The sequence below is a fragment of the Choloepus didactylus genome, chromosome 4 (genome assembly GCF_015220235.1).
Source record: "Choloepus didactylus isolate mChoDid1 chromosome 4, mChoDid1.pri, whole genome shotgun sequence".
Taxonomy (NCBI): Eukaryota; Metazoa; Chordata; class Mammalia; order Pilosa; family Megalonychidae; genus Choloepus; species Choloepus didactylus.
Genome location: NC_051310.1, coordinates 14,110,123 through 14,132,133, shown reverse-complemented (window position 1 = coordinate 14,132,133; position 22,011 = coordinate 14,110,123). Strand labels below are relative to the sequence as shown.

Here is a 22,011-nt window from a genome sequence, read left to right as displayed (position 1 = left end):
CGGTGGGGGAGGATGCAGGTTCCCTTTGGGATTTCTTCAGGGTCCTGCAGCCTGTGCCTGGTCTGCAGCAAGGAGCATGGGGATGAGGCCCACCACTGCTGGGTGGGACCCCCAGGGCTTGCTGTGTGTGCCCGGGCAAGTCCCTTCCCCTCTCTGGGCCTGTCCTTCCACCTGTACCATGAGGGAGTGGGCCTGTCATGGCTGAGCCCCCTCTGACCCGTAGCTGGAAAGTGCTGCTTGGTGGCCGCTTTCCTGGTGGGCACAGGCACTGGGACTAACTGCTTCCACAGAAATTCCTTGTGGGACAGCAGGGAAGTCCACCAGGGCCACAAGCACCACATCTTCCTCTACAGACAAGGAAACTGAGTCCCCAGATGAGCAAGCTGGTGACAGAGGTGGGCCTGGACCCAGGGCTCCCCCAGCCCAGCAGCTCACCCTTCTGCAGGCCAAGCTCACGGAGAGAGGCCACATCCATGGAAACTCCATCTGACCTCACCCAAGGCTCCACCTGCCTCTAGAGCCCACAAAGGCTGGCAGCAAGGCAGCCTGTTTTGGTGACACTGCAAGGGACCCGGACTCAGGAGGTGTAAATTACACTTGCAGAGAGAATGCTGACTAGTCTCTGTGATTTCCACGGAAACAGGATGCCCCAGCTCTCAGAGGGACGGTGGCAGAGGGCTGGGCAACATGGCTGGACCTCAGCGTCCTCACCTGCCCTCTGTTCTCTGCCATGGTGAGGACCCCAGGAAGCAGCAGATGGGCGAGAGCTCCACACACTTGAGTTTAGCACCTCGGCAAGGGTTGACGGAGCGGCACGGAGCTCACAGTATCCAGCGTCTAGAAGGATCTTTCTCACTAGTGTCTCAAGCTTTTGCAGCAAAACAGGGGTGAGCAGAACATGAAGACGGAGTGCCAGGGAACTGGGAGAGGCAAACCCAGGTGCCAGGACACTGTGGGTGCCATGACCCTGTTTGTGATGAGGCTCCTGTTTCCACAGCGACCAAACCAGAAAAGGAAAACCATGAACCCCTCCGTAGCCCTCAGGGCTCTCTGATGACTGACAGAGACACCCCCTTGGGTCTTCCAGAAGCCCAAAGGTGATACATTCTGGGCTCTGTATTCCCTGCCCCACCCCCACTCGCGCCAGGAGCTGAGCTGAGGGCCTCAGGCCTTTGAGGGATGTTCTAGCGAAACAGACTCAGCCGGGCAGGACACCTGTGCATTTATTGTACTCAGCAAAGCTCTCTGTGCCTGAAGGTCTCCCTGCCCAGGCCATGTCTTCAGGTAGAAAGCTAAGAAGTCAAGTGGAGGGTTTCACAGAGCAAAGGGGAAGGAGGTGCCAGGAAAACCATGCAGCGAGGTTGCCTGGGAAAGGCAGGCCCAGCCCTGTTAAAAGTCCTTCATCCGCAGCCCAGAGTTGGGGCCTGGAATCTCGGCTGGCCCCCCGCCTTCCCCAGCACTGCCTCAGCTGGCCTCTCCCGGCCCCAGGAATGGAGGTTTCTGCCATTCCCAATGGCAGAGAAGTCTGGGATCTACTCATTGGTTTGACCACACGATTGTTCTCCTACTTGCCATGTTCTGTCCTCAGCTCTCAGCAAAGTTCTGCCCAGAGATTCTGCGCCCAGAGATCACAGCATCTTCCCGGCCGAGAGGGAGGCAGCCTGTGGCCGTGCGCTGTCACCGGCACCTTTGGATTTGGGCACACCATTGTCCTGAGGCACAGTGAAAACAGACTGAGGAGCCACTCCTTCTTCTGCGTGGCTCACCTACTGGGTGTTCTCGTACTTCAGGTATCTGATCAGCCTGCCCGGGAGTGGCAACATGTCTAGGAGTTTTATCCGATACTTCCCAATGGCCTTTCGAACCTGCAGCCGGCAAAGGTGAGCCAGAGGTCTTGGAGGTTCTGGAAAAAGGAGGGAAAGAGAGATGCAGATTTGTTGTTTGCAGCCGGCAAAGGGTTTGCATCCAGGACCCCGCAGAATATGGGGCTGGGTAGATATGAGAGGGGTGCCCAGACTCCCCTCAGGCTCTACAACTCTAGCCCCTGCCATTTGATCCCCACAACCTGAGGAAGTAGATGGAGCAGGTCCCAAATCCTGCTTTACAGGTGAGGAAACCGAGGCTTAGCACCCAGTGCTCTCATCTCCCAGCTCCTTGTCTAGTGCCTGCCTGGTCCTCTCTTGTGTTCCCAAACATAGTCTTAGCAGAAGGGTCAGAGCAGGCAATTCAGTTCTGGGTTTCTGGACAAAGGTCAGAGGCTAGAGTGTGGGGGAAGAGACTGGAAAGCTCCAGGGGGGTCCCAGAATCTGACTTGGCTGCCTTCCTCAGAGGCTATGCCTCATCTAGTAGAGTTTTCTCAGCCACGGTGGGGCGTAGGAGCAGGGACTGATGTGCCTAGAAATGGGGTGAATTATTTCAGCCCTGGCCACAGGGCCTGGCACAGAGAAGGTGTTTGTTAAATCAAAGAATGCCATCCATTCATTCATTCACGCATTCATCCAACAAACACATGCCAAGCCCCATCCCTGTGCCTGGCCCTGGGCTCAGGCTAGAGAAGCCGAGATGCCCACCCAGGGGCTCCTGGCGCCGCCGGTCAGGTGGTGCCATCTGAGCTGAATGTGTCGGGGGAAGGAGGGAGGCAATACCATTCAAAGCAGGGCGATGATGAGTGCAAAGCCAAGAAAGTCACAGGGGGCCTAGGGAAGAACGGGCCACCTGGAGTGTGGGAGGCGGGCGGTGGGCTCAGGTGGCTGAAGTGCTGTCTACCTAGGTGTCCAGGGGGACACGGACACTTGCCTTCACTCAGGGTCTTGAAACTCCAGGCTGGAGCTGTGCCCCCATTATTGTGTTTCTGACACTTCCTCTGCCCCCTGATCTCACGTCGGACAGAGCCTCCTCTCTGGGGAGCTCAGCACCTTTCTCTGCTGAGCTAAAACTGAGCTCATGGGGAGGAAGGTGAAAGGCCTCTGGGCTGGGGTGGTATCCTGGCTAGCTACGGAATCTCCACATGATCCTTGGCTCATCATACAGATCTCAGAGCCTCTGTCTGCTCTTCTGTCTGGGATGATGAGGGAGAGTTTAAGGTAACCCAAACAGGTATTGATTAAGAACTATTTGTTCTACTTGTTAACAGATATTTACAGCATGTTAACAGATTCTACACATCTTTCCCCAGGACACTGGTTAGTTGTAAGGAATTACCCTCCTCTAGGGCGGGCAGGAGGAGAGGACAGTGGGAGGTGGGTGACACATCTGGCACGGACCACTCCACCCTCTAGTGGCCAAGGGTTGTGGTGACAGCAACTGATTATTCATTTGTTCAATGTTTGAACTAATGTATCTAGAGCCATGCTCCCAGTGAAGGCTGCCCCAACCCCTTCCCTGCCAGCTCCAGTAACTTTATCAAATGAAAAATCCTACAGTAGGTTTGGGTTGTGGGGATCAAGGAGGGTCTGGGGGAGTAAGAATCAGGGCCTTGCAAGGTGGGGCACCTGGACAGCAGACAGGCCTGGGGCACAGGTTTTGCCTGGGGAGAGCAACAGCAATGGGATAATAACTTGCTGCCTGTCAGCCTCTGTGCTACATCAGTGAAAACCACTTGCCAGAGAGAACTGTGCCCCTCGGAGCCAGAGACAGCCCCGGGGCAGCTGGACCTCCTCTGGGCAGGTGCTTACTTCCCACTGTGGCCCCCAGTTGGACTGCTTCTGACACCTCCCCTCCTGACCAAGCTCCATAATGCCCATGATGGCTTCTCATCTCTTGTCCCGACTTAGCTGGGCTGCCCTGACAACAATGAACACCTGCCAGGCACTCGCACCTGTGCACATCCCAGGGCTGAGACATTTTGCTAGACCAAGACCTTATGACCAAACCACAGATTGGCAAAGCAGGATGGGAGCTGGACACAGAACCTGCCCAAACTCCTCACTATTCTGATGGGGGTGCCGAGGCCCAGAGAGGGGTGGGGACATGCCCACAGTCACACAGCAGGTCCCTGGCAAGGCTGGCTTTACAGCTCGGGGGCCCTTTCTCCTAGACCAGTGCTGTCCAAGTGTGGTCCACAACCAGCAGCCTTGGCAACATCTGGGAGCATATTCTCAGGCCCCACCTTAGACCTACTGAGTCAGAATCTGCATTTTTAACCAGATGCCCCTGTGCTTTGTTTGCACTTCATGGTTTGAGATGCCCTTTCCTCCACCCTGCCACACTGCCTCCTGGTGGCCCACAAACATGGGCAACTTATTCTAAAGGTTCTGATATCCCTCAGAGAGCAGGCACTGTTTAAAACTCTTAGAAAGACTTAGTAGAAAGAGCATGGATTTTGAGTTTGGTCAAACTTGGGCTTAAATCCCAGATTACTGTCGCTAACTAGCTGTGTGGCCTTGGCCTGGGTGACATAATCCTTCTGCTTATGCTGTTATGCTCTTTGTTATAAAACCAGGAGCAAGCGAGACATGCTCGGTGACACACTTAGCACAGAGCCTGGCTGGTAGCAGGAACACATCACACATCAAAACAGCCATGGTCTGAGGCTGGAACTCTTAACGCAGGCAGGGGTGGCCCGCCAGCAGCAGGCTAAGGCTGGGCTCCTAAGGCAGGCAGGGGTGGCCCACCAGCAGCAGCACAATGGCCCCTACCTGCCTTCTCCTTGATGACAGCCCAGTCCTCGAAGCTCTCGATGTGCTCCTTCAGCCGCGAGCACAGCTGTACGTTGCCCACATAGTCCAGGAGGATGTCGATGATGGGCCCAGCCCAGCGGCTCACCTCTGGGGCAGAGAGGATCTCGCAGAACTGAAAGAGAGCACACCCCAGTGCTAGGTGCCCAGGGCCAAGGGCAGTGATCTCACCCTACAGGTGGGGAGTCTGGGACCAGGGAGGGTAGTAGACGTGTCAACAGGCATTCACTGGGCACATCCACGTTAAGATCTAGATCCCCAAATCCATCCCCCTCTCTAATCAACACTGACCTCTGCTGCCAAAAGAGACAGGCAACTTAGCAAGTCACATTAACTCTGAGTCTCAGCCTCCTTGTCTACAAAATGGGTACATGAATACCAATTTCAAGGGATTGTCATGAGCATTAAGGTAATGTGAACACTAACTTCTTTGCACACATAATTTTTTAATTGTATAATTTTTTCAAGAGAAGGACGTCTCTAACTTCCTTTTCATTCTAAGTCCTGGATTTGAAGTCAGCACCATGGACAGGTCCTGGGGGCTGGTCACTGACTTTCTGACCCTCCCAGGGCACCTCACCTGACCTTATACCAACTTGCCCCCACCTCTTTTCCCAATCCTGGTCATTTATCATCGCATTCAAGGTGTAGGTGTGCTGGGGGTGATGGGCCTCTCGATTTTGCAGAGTTCCTGCCCAATCCCTTGCTCCACTGTTGGTTCCTTAAATTCCCCAAGAACGGATTTAATTGTTCATGTGAACACTAAGTTCTCCCTCCAAAGCATGCTGATTACTGGACTATGCTGCCTCCAAAGTGTGAAATCACTAGTCTATACTGCCTTCAAAGCATCACGTTCCCCCACCTCAAAGCACATGGACCACTAGTCTACACCGCCTCCAAGGTGTGTTAACCACCAGGCTCCACTGCCCGGAGATGCAGTCCACACTCCCTCCAAAAAGCGTTAACCACTAATCAGTCTACACCGCCTCCAAAGCACGTTAACCACTAGTCTGCCTCTAAACGTGTTAACCACTAGTCTGCATTGCCTCCTAAGCGCGCTAACCACCCGTTCATGCTTCTCCAAGGTGCGCTAACGCCAGGCGCCCGCCTACCTGGACCGCGCCGGGCGCTTTGTCTGTGGCGGGCTCGTCGTGGAACCGACTGGCGCGCTGCGGGACTGGCGGGTGCGGGCCGTTGCCGTACAGACACGAGAAGCAGGGCTCGCCGTCGCAGCCGAGGTCCATGAGGAACTTGAGCAGCGAGAGGCACTTCATGGCGAACATGATGGTGGCGGGGAAGGCGGTGGGGTGCGTGGCGATGTAGGCGTCGATGTTGGCTCCGTGGTCCAGCAGCAGCTGCATGGTGCGCAGGCAGCCGTGGCGGATGGCCACGAGCAGCGGGCTGATGATGTCGCGGTTGGGGTCGGCGCCGGCCATCAGCAGCAGCTCGGTGGCGTACACGTTGTTGTTGACCACCGCGAAGTAGAGCGCCGAGGTCCGGCGGTCCTCGTAGAGGCGCGCGCGCTCGGGCGCCAGCGGCGCGTTCACGTCGAAGCGCGCGCCCAGCAGCGCCTCCAGCACCTCGTCGTTGTTGCGCTCGGCCGCCAGGTGCAGCGGGCTGATGCCGCTACGGCGCACGCGCGTGCGGCTCGTCACCGGCAGCAGCAGCTGAACGATCCTGTGGGCGGGGCGGGGCATGCGCGCATCACCCGGCGGCCCGCACGGCGCGGCTGGCCCGGCCAGCAGGGGGCGCTGCGGGGTCGCCCAGGCTCACAGTTACCCCACTGGGGAGGGGCTTTGTTACTCTCCCCACGTTAGGGGGAAGGAAACTGAGGCTCAGAGAGGTTCGACACCTAACGAAGGTCACAGAGCCAGTAAGGGGGTGGAGCTGGGATTCAAACCCAAGCCCTTGGCCTCCAAAATATGGGTTCTTATAAACCTCAGCCAAGTGGGACGGTTTCAAGAATCTCCCACTGACCTGATTTCAGGCTAAGGGGTTGCCGATTCCCAGATCAATTATCTGGAAAGCCCCAAAGCCCGGTGAACGTCCAAGCTACTCCTTGCAGCAGGCAGTGGAGTCTACGGTGAAGTTTGGAGCTAGACCCTGCCCTGCCTGGGAGAGCAGCGCAGGCAGTCAGGAGCCATCCAAAGGCTTTACAAACACCTGGTTTAATCTTTACAGCAATCATAAAGCATGTATCATTATTCCCATTTTGCAGATGTGAGAAAAATCAAGGTTCAGAAAGGTTATAGAACTTGCCCAAGGCCATGTGTGTGGTCAAGAGGGGTGAGCCAGGAGTCGAACCTTTGACTCCGGGGCTGAGTTGTCCTACACCCCTGTCGTGCTGACGCGGGGCACTGGTGGAGCTTCCAGGCCCTCTGGGACAGGAGGGGCAAACCTGTCTGGCGCCACTTCTCCCCAAGGCCCCGTCAGCATCTGTGACCACGAAGCCCCCTGCTCTCCTCTCCTGTGGGTGTCAGTGGCCTCCTCTCCTGACAGCTACCTCCAGCCTCTCCCAGCCCCTCTGCCCTGGCTTTGGCCTGGAGGGGGTTGGTCACCCGCTGCTGAGGCCAGAGCTCCCTGCAATCCCTGGCTCTGCTCCCTCCTGCCTTCCGCACTTTACATATTTAATGATTAAATCCCCCCAGTATCCCAAATGAGGTAGGTATTATCTTCAGTTTACAGAGGAGGAAACAGAAGCCCAGAGAGGGTATGTGACTTGCCCAAGGAGTCAGAGCCTGTAAGCGCTGCAGATGGGATTTGAACCCGGGCAGCCTGAGCCCGGAGGTCACCCTCTTAACCACTTCCTACTTCTTGCAGGGCTGTGGCTGCTCAGAGGTCATAACACAGCTCTGGGGCTCAACTCCAGGGTTCTTAACCCCTTGCCTTTGCTATCTTCCCTGCACCCCCTGCTGTCTGCAAGAACAAACTCCTGCCACCAACATGATTCCAGATCCTAATCTGTCTGATCCGTGTTGACAGGTGACCTCAAAACCCAGTCTGGCTCTCCAAGTGGATGAAGCTGGCAAGAGAAGCAGGTGTTGCTAGGCCTTGTCCCCATTCCCAGGCCTCTCCACCTCCTGGAGGGCGGCTTCCCCCGTTTCCTGGAAATCGATGCCAGGGACCTCCTGCTAGGGTCTCAGTGGAAAGTGTTATTATCATTAGTGACTGCGTTTGGCTGAAATCTGCCTCTAAAACCTCAAAAGGAAATTCGCAAACCCAGGGGGGCTAATTGCCTCCTAATTTTTATTTGTGCAGGCGCAGGAGGCCTGACCTCACTCTGCAGAGGTGCTGCTCAAAGGCAGGGCTGGGGCCTCACCCTGGACGGCGGCCATCGCCGACAAATGCTCCGTGACAGCCGGAACAGGCTGAGCATGGGAAAGAACAGTGAGCGGGGCTGCCCGGGGCCGCTGGCCAGCTGGGGCTGGAATCTCTGCCGGGTCACAGCTGGGCCCCAGCAGTTCCCAGCCCAGCCCAGGGAAAGTGGCAGAGATGTGGGAACTTGACCAGATGCTGCCCAGGGTCCCAGAAGCACCATCTTATTGACGCAGTGAAATCATTTTACTGCGTGTGCTTCTGAAGCACTTTGCCATTCAGAAAGGGCTTTCAAACTCTTGGAAGCAAATGCGTAATGCTGGACAAGGTCTGGAGATCAGTGTGTCCAGCTCTCCCATTTTACAGATAGTGAAACTGAGGCTCAGGCATGGGATGGGGACAGGAGGGAGGTTGGACAGGAGATGGATGGCAAGGCCAGGGCAGAACATGGTTTGCCAGCCTCTCCAGGATGGCCATGCTGGCAGCGCCACACTTCATCACTCCTCTCCCCCAGCCCATTTTATGAGGGGGTGGCCCATGAAGCAAGCTGGGGCTTCCCATTTCTCCCACAGGCAGGTACTGGGATCACAGAGCTTTATTGCTGAAATTGCACTTTTTGAAGAGGAACAAAGCTGACCACTGCCCAGGAGAACCCCATTTGTCTCCAAGGTCAGGTTCCCTGTCCTTCCCTTCTCTCCCCGCCCAGTGCAAGTGTCCCACATGCCAACTCAGCTTTATTCATCCAGGCCCTGAGCCCAGAGCAGACCCAGGTCAGGGCCGGTCCAAGCAGGTCCTGTGCAGCAGCTTGGCAGGCACGATGGGGTAGACCCCAGGCCTCATAACTTGGAAGCTGGTAGCTGAACCCTGTAGCTGGGATGCACCAGGGGCTGAAGCCCCTTCTCCTTGCCTTATGTCCTGCTCCCCGCCTAGGATTCCAGTTTCCTCAAGGCTGTAGCCCCGTCACATTCCCCGTCCCCAGATCTGATATCCTGTCTGAACCTCAGTCCTGCAGGCAATAGAGCAGAGAGCCAGGCACCAAAGTGGGCTGCCCTTGGCAGTGTGGGGTCAGCATGGGGTGGTGGGAAACAGGGGGCTCAGGGTCAGCTGGACCTGCCTCTCGGTGCTGGGCAACCTCAGGCATGTCACTTAACCTCTCTGAACCATACCTGCTTTGTCTGTAACAGAAGGGTAATTAATCACAATAATAGTGATGATGATGATAATAGTAATAATAGCACCCTTTATTGTGCCCGTAGGATTTGTTGTAAGCAATTTACCTTCCTAAATAATAGCCACAATAAAAATATCATTGCTGAGCATTTATTATGTGCTAGGCATGTCTAACTCATTTATTTCTGGAAATAACCCCATGAGCTCAGTCCTTTATCTCATTTAATCCTCTTAACAGCCCTGCAAGGTGCGATCACTATGCCCAGATCACAAAGCTTAACTTAATGGTATGTTTCACTGAGCTTGCTTTTGAGGGTAAAATGAGGCCTCACACTTTGAATTGCTCTGTATATTGTAGGTGCTCAATAAACGATGTCTGTTGGCATCTGACCACCATGGCGGTTGCAGCCCCCTGTCCCTGGGTGCCCCCACTGAGGCATTCTAACAGACTTGTGGGGTTATGGTGGCATGACCTTTGTCAGTGTTCAAGATAAATATGACCATGGACTTGACTTTCACGTGGGAACCAGCTGTCCACAGACGATCTTGCTGCCAAAGCCACTGAGCCACGCGGTGTGGGTGTGTGGGTGTGTGTGGGGGTTGCAGTATCCTCTGGGCCCTTGTGATGCTTATGCAGGATCTAGAAAAGGCCCCACCAGTGGAGAATCTGCCTAAGGGCATTTCCAAGGGCATTAGGGGGCCCCTGCCCACAAAGGGTGCCTTCTGGGGGAAAGTCTGTAGCTTTTCCAGAAGGTGTTGGCATGTTATCTCGGGCTCAGCCATGAAGGAAGGTGCTGGAAGGGCAGGTCCATGCACCCTGCTGGACTTATCACATGTGTCAGGAGTCATTGGGCCTTCAGAGAGAGAAGGGAGTTTGCTAAAGTTGTAGCTGCCAGTTCTCAAGCACCGTGCAACTCAGGATCATTCAGGGGGAGCATTGAAGTGCAGATTCCTGGGCTCTACCACCCAGAGCCTGATTCAGCAGGTCTGAGGAGGGGAAAGGAGTCTATGCAGGTGATTGACACACTGCACTTGGAGATTTTGAGGCACATCTATTTTCCTTCAAAGGACACACAAAGTAAACCAGCTTCCTACACTGGAAAGACCATTCAGTGGGGGTGGGTAGAGGGTTCTGAGCCCTGGAACTGTCCCTGCTTATTTTCCATGATGCCTTCAGGTCTGAGCTTCAGTTTCCCTTTTAGTAAATGGGAATACTAACCTGATTGTGAATGCAATTTATAAACTGCATTTTAACTTAATGTATTAAATAATCTCTATTCCACCTTATTCCAGAAAGAATTTTAAAAGCCTGGCAAAGATAGATAAAACATAACAAATGTAATATAAATCAGAAGCAGAAGAGAGAGAATATTTAAAAACAAGGGGATCAGAAATGAGGCCCACAATGCAAGACTATGTTTTAGGTCTGTCCCCAAACAGGCTCTAGGGCGGTGGTTCTCCCCCCACAGGAGAACCATGTGGGGAGCTTTTAAAAACCGTGAGACCCCAGCAGCACCCCAGGCCAGTTTCATTAGAATCTCTGAGGATAGCCGAGGCATCAGGAGATAGGGGGGCTTTAAAGCTCCCAAGGGTTCCAGTGTGCGGCCAAGTTTGAGAACCTTCTAGTCTGAGTGTTAATTCAAATTCACTTTAAAGGACTCCTGAGACATTTAAAGGAATCCTGCTCCTGTCTAGCTGAAGCAATTTCTTAATAACTGTATCTTTGGTGTTAATCTTTTAATTTCATAAGGTGCATCTGCTAAACTGTAAATGAAAAATGGGACAAAGTGCACCCTGGAGGTGACTGAGACTTTGGAATGCTAGGGGCTCCTTTCTCAGCAATGTCCAGATGCTGCACCCATCCTGTTCAGTGTCCCGAAGAGAAGGCACCGTCTGGTGAACACTGAGGCCAGCTGCCAGCCCTTGGCGCTGCTTTCCCTGCTACGGACGGGCAGAGTGTTTGGGCAGGTGCCTGAGGGTGGAATGCCCATAGAATGTCACATCAAATCCTCGAGCAGCCTATGGGAGGTAACTGTGGAGAAGACAAACGGCTCCAAATGCCCAAGGGGGAAATGAAGCGCCTGAGGATTTGCCTGGCCATGGGCCCCGGTGTGGGGCAGAAGCCTGCTGGAAACCAAGCTTTAACCCTTTGTTGGGTGGCCCCCCCCAAAGCCTCCTGCCCCCCTCAGCCCTGGGGGATGGAGGGAAATGGGGGCTGGAAACGGAAATGGGCTGGAATAAGCAGGGAAATCACTTTGAGTGTCAGCATGAATCCAAAGCAGGGACTGTAAACCCTGCATATAGATCATTCCAGAAAGAACCTGGGCTCCTTGAGGATGCTCAGAGCTCCTTCTACCCCTCCTCCCGCTAGGGTCACACTTGAAGGCATCTGGGTGTGAAAGAAGGATGCCCAGTGCCGGTCCCAGCTCTGCCACTCCCGGGCAAGCCAGCTCTCTCCTTGGCAAAATGAGGGCACTGGATTGGTCAGTGGTTCCCTGAAGCTGTGGATGGTCTATATTTTGTTTGCTCAGGGAGCTTTTCAAAGATTGAGTCTTGGGCTCCTTCTTTCCTGAAGATTCTGCTTCCTTGGTTCTAGGATGTGGCATTTTTTAAAATAGCCTGGAGTGACTCGGCTGTGCAGACAAGCACAAGAGCCAGTAAGTCTGGAGGTGTCAAAGATCCTGCCCCTTCCCCCTCTCTCACTCGTAGGTCTCTTTGGGGCCCAGCCCGAGGTAAACCGTTTCGCTCAATTCCGACTTATGCTGGACATTTTAGAGAGCCAAGGAGAAAGGCACCACCTTGCCCATTGCCAGTCTGCCTGATTTGTGTTGCTTTCTTCCCTCCATCAGCTTAACTGAGAAAAGATGAAATGTACCATGTAAGAGAGGGTGAGAGCAGACTACTGAGCACCTACTGTGTGCCAGGCACTCTGCTAGGTGCTTTGCATCCATGATATATCCACATTTATCCATTTCACTGAGAAGCAGGTGTAAATATCCCCCATTTTACAGAAGAGGATACCGAGGGTCAGAGAGGTTAAGCAACTTGCCCAATGGCCTCTGCAGGAATTGAAACCCAGATCTGCCTGCCTCACAGTCCACAGTACGAACTTGCATAATGTCCATACCATAATGTGCACGTTGTCTAGGAAGGCCAGGTTCCTCTGGGACTGTACTGGGGGGGCAGGGTGAGGAGGGAGTGCTTGGTTGTCATTTGTGCCGGCAGCCTGCAGGGAAGGGCCTGGGACTCTGAGGGTCAGCTCTGCACCTTGCATCTTCATTTCATTCTCTGGAACACTGCTCTCACCCCCATTTCCCTTCTACCTTGGCAAAGACACAAACACCCCCCAACACACCCAATCTGTTTTTCTTGCTCTTCTCTCTGCCTCGTGTACTGGGGCAGGTGGGGGAGGGGCATGTTACAGGAGATGGGATTTGAGGTAGAACTTGGGCAGAAGTTTTTTTAATATATAAACTGTAAATTGGTAGTTCTAACAATCTAATAGTGTGATAAATGTTTCCTTGTAAAAATAAATTCCTTTTAAGTGAAAAAATTAATTTAAAGGAAAACACTAAGCAATGAGAGTATAGGTGTCTCACATCAGGAAGACAGGCGATGAAGGGTCAAAGTTTGGGAAACACTGATGGATTATAAAGAGCCCGACCCCTTATGCTTGAGTCCTAGCCCTGGCATCAGCTTGTTGTGGGCAGGCCTGCTGACCGCCTTGAGCCTTGGTCTTGGCCTCAGTTTCCTATCCTGCAGAATGGAATAAAACTCACCTGCCTGCCTACAACACTGTAGCAAGCCCTGGATGAGACACAGATCAGCTGCATTTTGGAAATCACCAAGCCCTGTCCATCCTTCGAGGACAGCTCGAGTCCCACCTCCCCGGGAGACTTCCCTGAGCCTCCAGCCAGCAGTGTGCTCGTCATGTTTAACAGCTGTCTCTCCGGGGGCGACAGCCCTGATCTGTAGCATTTGCTCGTTTCCATGTTATAAATAGTCCACCACCGCCACCCCCAAACCACCAAGGGGAGGTCACTGGACATGGAGTTGGGAAGAGATGAGCACAATCAACCTGCGTGAGCTGGTATGAGCAGCCCCAGCACACCTCTGTCCCCAGCCCATGCTGGACTCTCTGAACTCAGACTGTCACAGAATCCATCATGACTGCATGTGTGTGTGTGAGTGTGTTTGTGTGCCTTCCCTCCCTCCACCTTCTTTCTTGAGAACTTATGCTTCTCTCTTCTCACTCGAAGTACCCAGCATATGGGGCAAATGCTCAGTAAATGCTAGCTGCCATCACTAGTCCTATTCCTGGAGGCCTTTACTACCTGCTTGCTGATTGCACGAGAGGTTGTCTTTTCACCTCCCTCCTCCACCCCCCCAGAAATATCCACTAGTCCATATTCACATCTGGTCCCCAAGTGGAATTCCTGTGGACCTGACGTTTCGAGCAGGTAAGACCCTGCCACTGACAAGCTGTGTGACCTTGGGCAAAGCGCTCAACCTCTCTGTGGCTTGGCTACCTCATCTGAAAAATGGAGATAAAAACAATACCTACCTCATGGAGTTGTTGGAAGGACTGAATCATTTTATGATGCAAAGTAGTGCCGCCTGGACATTTGCTATTTATGATCGCTGCCGCAGGTGTTCACTTCCTGCTTGCTAACTGCTAAGAGGTTTTCCTCTTTTCCACCCAAAAGGTGTCCTCCGCCTGAGCTCTCCAGGGCCTTCCAGGGCATAATCCTGTGGGTGGGATGTTTGGAGGGGGCAGGCGCCCCCTGAGCACGGGTCCCGGGGAGATGCGCAGGGCGTGGCAGCGGGGCCCGCTGACCTGTAGTTGCCCCTCTTGGAGGCGATGTGCAGCGGGAGCAAGCCGTCCTTGTTGGTCTTGTTGGCATCGGCGCCCTGTGACAGCAGGAACGCCACGACCTCCTCGTGCCCGTTCTTGCAGGCCTCGTAGAGGGCAGACGCGCTGTCGCTGGCCTGCGTGTTGATGTCGGCGCCTGGCGGGGGAGAAGAGGATGGACACACCGCGCATCGCCACCCGTTCCCACAACAGCCCTTACAGGGGAGGAGCCCACCCAGCGGACCCCTGGCTCCCTTCCACAGCACTGAGGCCCGGGGGTCTGCCAGCCTGAGCAGAAGCCCCTTAGGGGCTAAACACAGCCAGGAGGTGCTGGTGATGCTGCAGCCCTGGGACCTGCGGGGCATGGTACTTTACACGTGTCACGTCTGCGAACCCACAGCCTCACCCTGTGAGATCAGTACTGCTGACCCTGGGAGAACCTAAGCAACCTCCCTGACCCCCCAGCTTCTAAAGCGAAGAGCCAAAACCCGAACCCAGATGGTCTGATGGCAGAGGCTATGGCAGATGGTCCGATGGTGGAGGCTGTGCTCTTAACCCTCACTCCATGTAAGGGGGTCTGGGCCCTGCACAGAGTGACGCCCTCATGGCTCTAGGATGGCACAGAGCCCCCTAACAGAGGAAAACCCCACTAACTGCATTCTTTGGGATTTGCTCCTCTTTGCCTTCCATATCAAGAAATAGGAGGAACTGCTTCCTGTCTCCTCCAGATGAAACTCTCTAGCTAAGCTGAGGGACGAGGAGTCAAGCCTGGTGTCTGTCTGCCTCAGCCCAACCTCCTACACCTTCTCCGTCTCCTGGTGAGGCGGAGGTAACTGCTGTACCCACAGGTTTCTCTGCAAAAAGAGGAGCAGCCTGTTTGTCCATCCCCCTTCTTCTGGAAGGAAATGGAACTGAGACTGCAGTGAACTGTCAGTAAGGGGTGAAATCAAAAGCATCTGTTCACCACAGTTCCTCTCCCCTTGAGTGTTCTGCTTATCTCAGGCTTTGTGGTAATTCTTTTTATTTTCAGTGACAGGACTGTTTCTGGTCTAGTGGAAAGAACCGGTTTGAGTTTTAGTTTTACCGCTTACAAGCTGCGTGACCTCAGGGAACCTCAGTTTTCTCATCTACCTCCTGGGGTTACTGTTAGAAAATAACATGAGTCAACTTCCTGCTCAGTGCTGGGCACAAGAAGCCACTCGGTGTAAGGGTGAAAGCCGGTTCTCCAGGGTGGAGGACGGGCCCGGGAGGCGGCTCTGCCCTTGCCCCAGAGAGAGTAGGTGAGCAGCTCCAGCACTCTCCGAGCTCTCAAAGTCATGCCTCCTGGAAGACCTGGCCCCAGCCAGCAAAGCTGCCCACTCCACACAAGAGAAATATTTGGATTTCAAAATGGTCTCAGCCTGCAGAGGGTTGAGCCTCTGACTTAGGGTCAGCAGGGGACCTGGGCAGATGTTCAGAGTTAGCTGGCTGTTCCTCTCTCACTGAGCGCCCTGCCCTGCACCCCACCTGCTTGCCTGGGCTCCCAGGACCCTGCCTGCACCCCTGTGCTCTCCAGCGGCTCAGGCCAGACTTGTCCCTGGCTGCAAGGCAGTGCCTTGGATCTGTTTTCCCAACTCCTCGGGCACTTGCTGAGTAAGTGGATGTTTAGGGGGCACAGCCCTGTGACCTGCCGTGGCGCGGTGGCAAGGAGAAAGCCTGCTGTTTGGGAGTCAGATGGACACAGGTCAGAATCCAAGCTCTGTGATGATGTGAGACCTCCTGCCGATCGTTTAACCTCTCTGAACCTCAGTCTCCTCATCTTTAAAATGGCACGAGAATAGTGTATACATCATAAGATTGTGGGGGGAGACTCCCTCTACCTGATCTGTGTTCATGCTTAGCACAATGTCTGGCACACAGCAGGACCCCAAGAAATGATTCCAGTTCCACCCCAAGGCCTAGGTGACCTCTGGCCTCCATGCTGCTAGAGAGGGAGGGTTCCTTCCCATGGAGAGAGTAAAGAAATCAGAAGGGTCCTTGGGGGAGACCAAGATATAAAGCTCATTAACCAAAAGAGCATCTGCCATTGTCTCAAGGTCTCCTGCTACTGGGACATTCTAATGCAGGCAATATTATTTTCTCTTCCCTGGTTAAGTGCATAAAGATATTTCACAGGCAAAAACTCCAAAGATCTGGGTTCAATTTCCAGCTCTGCCATTAATTTGCTGTGTGACCCTGGGCAAATCACTTTCGAATCCTGGCTCTTGGTTTCATCTCCTACAAAATGAGGGGTGATTTAAATGTCTGGAGGCCAGAAGGAACTGAAATGAGATGTAATGGAAAGAGAAGTGGTTGGGGATACCAAGAGACCATGAGTCTGGCTAGTTCTACTAATTTGCCATATGACCTTTGATAAGTCACTTCCCCTTTCTGAGCATCAAATTCCTCACTTGTAAAACAAGGACATTGGGTTAGAGTAGAGACGGCAAACACTTGGCACTTGGGCCATCACTCCCTGTGCTTGGGCCTAATGGGCTATCTCTCCCTGTGCTTGGGCCTAATTGCAGACATCACTAATGGATCTCAGCATCTTTCCCACTGAGCCTAGACGCAGCCTCAGAATCCTTCTCAACACAGCATTCCAGGGAGATACCATCACTTGGTCAGAATATGCCCACAAGATGATACCTAAACCTGCCTTCCCTTAGAGCTGTGTCCATCAGGCCCTCCATGACTTAGGGACCCTCAGCCACTCACCATGCTTGGCCAGGAACCTCAGAGCATCCAGCTGCCCACTCTGGGCAGCCACGAACAAAGGAGTGATGCCGTAGGCGTTCTTGGATTCCACCTTGGCGCCTCCGCTCACCAGGATCTCCATGACCTCCAGGTCATTGCGAGAGACAGACTCGTGCAGAGCTGTCCAGCCTCGGTTGCAGCGATGGTTGGTGTCTGCATTGTATTGCACCAGAATCCTCACCGCCTCCACGTTCTTGCGCTCGCAGGCTGCATCGAGGGAGAAGCAAGATGGTCAGCAGGGCTTTGTGTTCGTTCATTCATTCATTCAACAAGTCTCCATGGCATCCTAGCTAAGTTCTAGGCCCTGCACTGGATGTAGGATATCGAACTAACAGGAAAATGTACGGAACACCTCAATAATGCCTCCTGACACCATTCAGGTGCCGGATACTCTGTTCTAAGTGCTTTATGTGGATTAACTAATTTAATTCTCTCGACCACCTTTACAGGATGTAGTGTGATTATCCCCTTTTCACAGATGAGGAAAGCAAGGTACAGAGAGATTAAGTAACTTGCCCAAGGTCACACAGAGAGTAAGTGGCAGAGCTGGGATTCAAACTCAGGTCATCCTATACCAGAGTCTGTTCTTAACCACTGTGCTTTGATGATGAACATGAAGGACAACACACCTGCCTTCCCAGGGCTTCTGATCTACAAACCTGAGTTTCCCAAGTTCAAGTACCGCTGGGGTCTTTCGAGGATCCCTTTCTAAATTGCCTGAGGCATTTTGTTTTACAACATTTGTGTCTTTTCTGCTGCCCCACCTGGGGCCTGGCTTCTGTCCCCTGGAATGTTCCAGGCTCTCCCTAGCTCGTCTCCCCTTCCAGCATTACCTGCTTCAATCCTCAGTATTACCAAGGCTGGAAGAATCTCTCTAGATGAGGAATGGATCGTGCCACAACCCCTCCTCTAAGGCTCCCTGTTTCATTTGGGGCTAAATTTTATCTTGCTGGGCCCAGAGCATCAAGTCTTTCTCAGCCTGCTCACATCTCCCTTTTAAGCCTCCATCCTCTCCAGGTCCCAAACACAAGCTTGCTCCGGCTCAGTTGTCACTAGGGAGGCTGCAGGTGGTGTTGGTCTCCTGGGTGCTTTTCCAAGTCAGCCACCCCTGGGAGCTCCTCTGAGTCAATCTGTGGAGGCTGCCTGTGTAGGGCTTCTTAGGGGACCACAGGCAAAGCTGTTGACTTCCCTGTGCCTTGGTTTCCCCACCTGTATCATCTGCACAATGGAGACGGTGAACCTTGTGGGAAGGCTGAGTGAGGCAGAGCACGGGAGGCTTGAGCTTGGCACTTGGCACGTGACAGGGGTGCATGTGGGCCAGGGCCCGGGCGTGTGGATGGGAACCTCTGGCTTCACAGGGGCTCTTTGTGACTGCAGGGGCCCCAGGGGCTGCCTTCCACCATGGGCTTGCAAGTCACCCGCTCCCTGCCAGCCTGTTTCTGCTGCCCTCTGAATGATCCAAGCTCCAGGCACCAGGAAACCCACGTGGGAAACCAGGGATTCCTGTGGTTTTCAAAGGGCAACGGCCCTACTGTTTTGCAAGACCCAAAGCTGATGGCTTAAGCATTTAGGCACAAACTGGATGCTTTATCACATAATGGTTCAAAGTGTGATGCCAGCATCCAGCTGCCTGCATTTAAATTCCAGGTCTTTGTAGTCTTCACAGGCTCTGTGATCCTGGGCAACTTATTTCACGTCTCTGTGCCTCTGTCCGTCAGTACGATGGGGGTAATATCATTATCTACTTCATCAGTGGACATGAGGGTTAAATAACACAACAGTGCCTGGCGCATATAAATGGACTTAATGCATATAAATGGCACCCAATAAATTCCAGCTAGCATGACTGTTCAGATTTGGACTCTGGGCACTGCTCAGACAGCCAACAAACGTCCTTGCATGAAGTACTGAGGAAACATGTTCTTATTTTCCTTCATCAAACATCCCAGAGGCTCAAATCCTCTCTCTTACTTCCTTGCCTTAGCCTATGCTTTTCCCCATGCTTGTCCAGCCAGTAATGCCTCTTGTTCAGGCTCAACTCCGGCACCCCCTCCATGGGCACCCCGCCCCCACCAGTGCCCCTCCCCCATGCTCCAGCCGTCCCTCTGGCCACGCTCCTCATTGTCGTCGGCTGACTGCTGCATGGCCTGTGTGTCTGTGCCCCACTGGGCTGGGAGAGCCCACAGGCGGGCACTGTATCATTTCATCATCGATCCCTCGGTGCCCTTTAGCCTGCCTGGCACAGGGGAGGCACTTGGAAGATGTTGGCTGAATAGAGGCACAAATGAATGATTCTATTACACAGACCATGCATCTGGACAAAGCCTACCCCTTCGCAGTAGCCCCCTTGGGAGTTTATGTACTTCTGGGAGCCATGCTCCTTGTTGCCTCCTCCGGGAAGCCCACCCAGGAGGCTCACCTTTGTAGAGGGGCGTCTCTCGGGACTTGTTGGAGATGTCGGGCTCGGCCCCCACCTGGAGCAGCCAGAGGAGGCAGTCCAGGTGCTCCCTGCACGTCGCCAGGTAAAGCGCCGTCTCCTCCTGCAGGGTGCGCAGATCGAGGGTTGCTGGGTATGCTGGGGAGGAGAACAGATCAGGAAATTCATGAATTCAGAAGATACCAGCCCCTCCCCACCCCCCCCACCCCAACACAGAGGACTTCCCTTTTCCCGCTCGAGTCTGAGGATAGCAATATGTATGGCACCCTCTGAGATTAGCCAAGCTCTGGCTCCTTCATCCTCCCTGTCCTGGACTCTCACTTGCAAAGGGCTGTTTCAGCTGCCCAGTCATAAAGGCCCAGCTCAGACACCCCCTCCTCGTGAAGCCTGCTGGAGCCCCTCCCTGTCTGAGTGGCCCCGTCCTGTCCTTCCTCTGCACCTCCACCAACCCCTGCTGGAAAAGCCACATCTCATGCCTGTTTCTGCCTTGGATCATGGGGTTCGGGGTCTGTGGTGCTTCAGGACAGAGTCGAGTCTTTTTGTTCACCAAGGGGTGCAGGAGGCCCCACCTGCGGGTGTCCCTTGTGAATCTGGTATGGGAGGAGGCAGGAGCCCCCCAAGGCCCCACTGCTGGTGGGGAGGCCTTGGCTGGGCACAGGCACAGCTGCAGTGTTTCCCACACCCAGTGAGCCCTGGAATCTTCACTCCGGAACATGCTGGCAGCGGCTCTCCCAAACGTCAGCCCTCCCTCATTCCTTTTCTAGGAATTAGGTTCTCCCTGTCCTGGGAGGCCTGGCGAGATGGCAGCCCAGGGGCCTGGGGGTGGGGTGGGAGACAAGCCACTTTCACTCTCCAGTGACTTCGGCCGCCAAATGGGCATCCTAACCCAGCCTCTCCCCCTTCCCAAAGCTGTCTGGGGGCAAAGAACGCAGAGCTCTAGTAGGAAGGGGCCTTTCCCCTGCACCCCTCCCCACCTGGGGGCCCCTCCGGACCCCACCAGCCCTCACCTCGCTGCAGGAGCTTCAGGCAGCCCAGCTGGCCATAGTAGGCGGCCTCGTGCAGCGGCAGCCAGCCCTCCGTGCTGGGCTCCGCGAGGTTCTTGCCCTCCTTGATCATGGCCTTCAAGGCCTCTTCATCGCCTTCCTTGATGGCCTTCAGCACGGGGTCCACGGCCCTGGAGGAGCAAGGGAGGGGCCCCCCTCAGGAGCTGGTGTGGCAGGCTGGGTGGCCCCTCCCCAGAGGGAAAGCAGGGCCTGGGGGTGGTGCAGAGTGGACACCTGCTGGGGGTCACTGTGTCCTGGGGTCCAGGCCTGTCCCCTCTGGCTGGTCTGGGCAGGTACTTAGCCCCCTGTCGCCCCACTAGGCTTGTGTGGACATGAAGAGACCAGTCATTCCCTAGTCCCTTGGGGGTGCGCTGGTAAAGCTCTTCCCTATGCCCGGAACTGGCCCAGAACCAGCCCCCCAGCTCTCAGCTCTGTCACCACTTCCTCAGCCCATCTGACCTCAGGATCCCCAAACAGGGCAATCAATCCCTGATCACAAGGCTTCATACACCCACGAGACTTGATGTGTTTTGGGGTGATTATTTGACCAATAGTTGTCTCCTTCACTGGACTGTGAACTCTGGGAGCTCCGTTTTATTCCCAGGGCCCAGTTTGGTGGCTGGTCCATACAAGTTCTCAGTAAGTGTTTGCTGAGTGAAAGAATAAATGAGTGAATGAATGAATGAATGAATGAGTTCAGAACCTGGTGTGCAATGGGAACTCCAACAATTATTTTGCTCCTTTATCCCTACTATCTCTGAAAAGCATGGCTTTTCCCCTCTTGGAGCCTTGCTCATTTCTTTGGGAATTTTATTTATTACACTCATCCTGTTCAAAATACGATTTGCAAGGGCCTCCTTGGAGAATTGGGAGGAACCACCAGCCTGCAAAGGTAAATATGGGGACTCGGGATTGCCTTGTCAGTGTCTGATTCCCTGGTGACCATGCCTGGGCTCAGGGCTCTTCCACGTCTGTGTCCCCGAGTTGGCACCATAGGGGGTACAGAGTGGGCGCTCAGTGAAGCTATATGACAAGGTTGAAACGTAGCCAGCACGTTCCCTGCTGCGGGTGGACACCGAGGCTCCCTTAAAAGGGAAGAGAATTTGGGGATCCCTCTCTCTCTCCCAGCTTTCAGTGACTGCAGCTAATATTAGACCCAGACTGTTTCACACAAAGAGGATTTAGGCACACAATGCCTCCTACAAAGGGACAAATAAGTAACCCCCTTGGGAGATTTTAGCAGCACGTTAACTATGTGTTTGCTGATCTTAGTGCTTTAGTGTTTACTGAGCACCTTCCACCTTCCTGGTCCTGTTTGAGCTTCCAGCAGCTCTGAGGTGAAGGCTGACCGCTCTTAAATGAATATTTCTCTGTTCATTCATTCATTCATTCATTCATTCATTCACTGAGCAACCTTCCCCATCCTTAGAGCCACAACTGCTATGACCCCCACATCTACTCCTGGGTGGGCTCTGCATGGATGGCTCCATTTCCCAGATGGGGAAGGTGAGGCTGGAGGCAGGCCTTGTTCCTGGGGCCCCGTGTCAGGGACCGGGGAGGCCGTGAAGGTCTGCAGCGCCAGCCCTGCACCCGCCCAGCTGCTTCCTCCAGTGGGAGCGGCACTTCCCCTGACTTTCAGCCTCTCTGGTTATTAATAGCAGCAGAGCAAGTGAGCTGCGGGGTAAGTTACAGACCCAGCAGGGACGACGGGGGCGGAGCAGATAAGAGCCGCGGCCCCGTCAG

General features: G+C 54.1%; 1 protein-coding gene across 2 annotated transcripts in view; it reads right to left on the bottom strand.

The window, feature by feature from the left end:
- Positions 1 to 1,207: 1,207 nt before the first annotated feature.
- ASB2 (ankyrin repeat and SOCS box containing 2) overlaps positions 1,208 to 22,011 on the bottom strand; it is a 41,396-nt gene continuing 20,592 nt past the window's right edge. Inside the window, exons 4-10 of one of the 2 annotated variants that reach the window (XM_037831995.1) lie at positions 20,233 to 20,399; positions 19,208 to 19,363; positions 16,750 to 16,995; positions 13,999 to 14,170; positions 5,789 to 6,353; positions 4,642 to 4,791; positions 1,208 to 1,903 (exon numbers count right to left, since the gene is read on the bottom strand). In XM_037831995.1, coding sequence (XP_037687923.1) covers positions 1,835 to 1,903; positions 4,642 to 4,791; positions 5,789 to 6,353; positions 13,999 to 14,170; positions 16,750 to 16,995; positions 19,208 to 19,363; positions 20,233 to 20,399 — 1,525 coding nt within the window. In that variant the 3' untranslated portion in view covers positions 1,208 to 1,834. Of the gene's footprint in view, positions 1,904 to 4,637; positions 4,792 to 5,788; positions 6,354 to 13,998; positions 14,171 to 16,749; positions 16,996 to 19,207; positions 19,364 to 20,232; positions 20,400 to 22,011 lie in introns of both variants that reach the window. The other variant, XM_037831994.1, reaches the window with a different exon arrangement.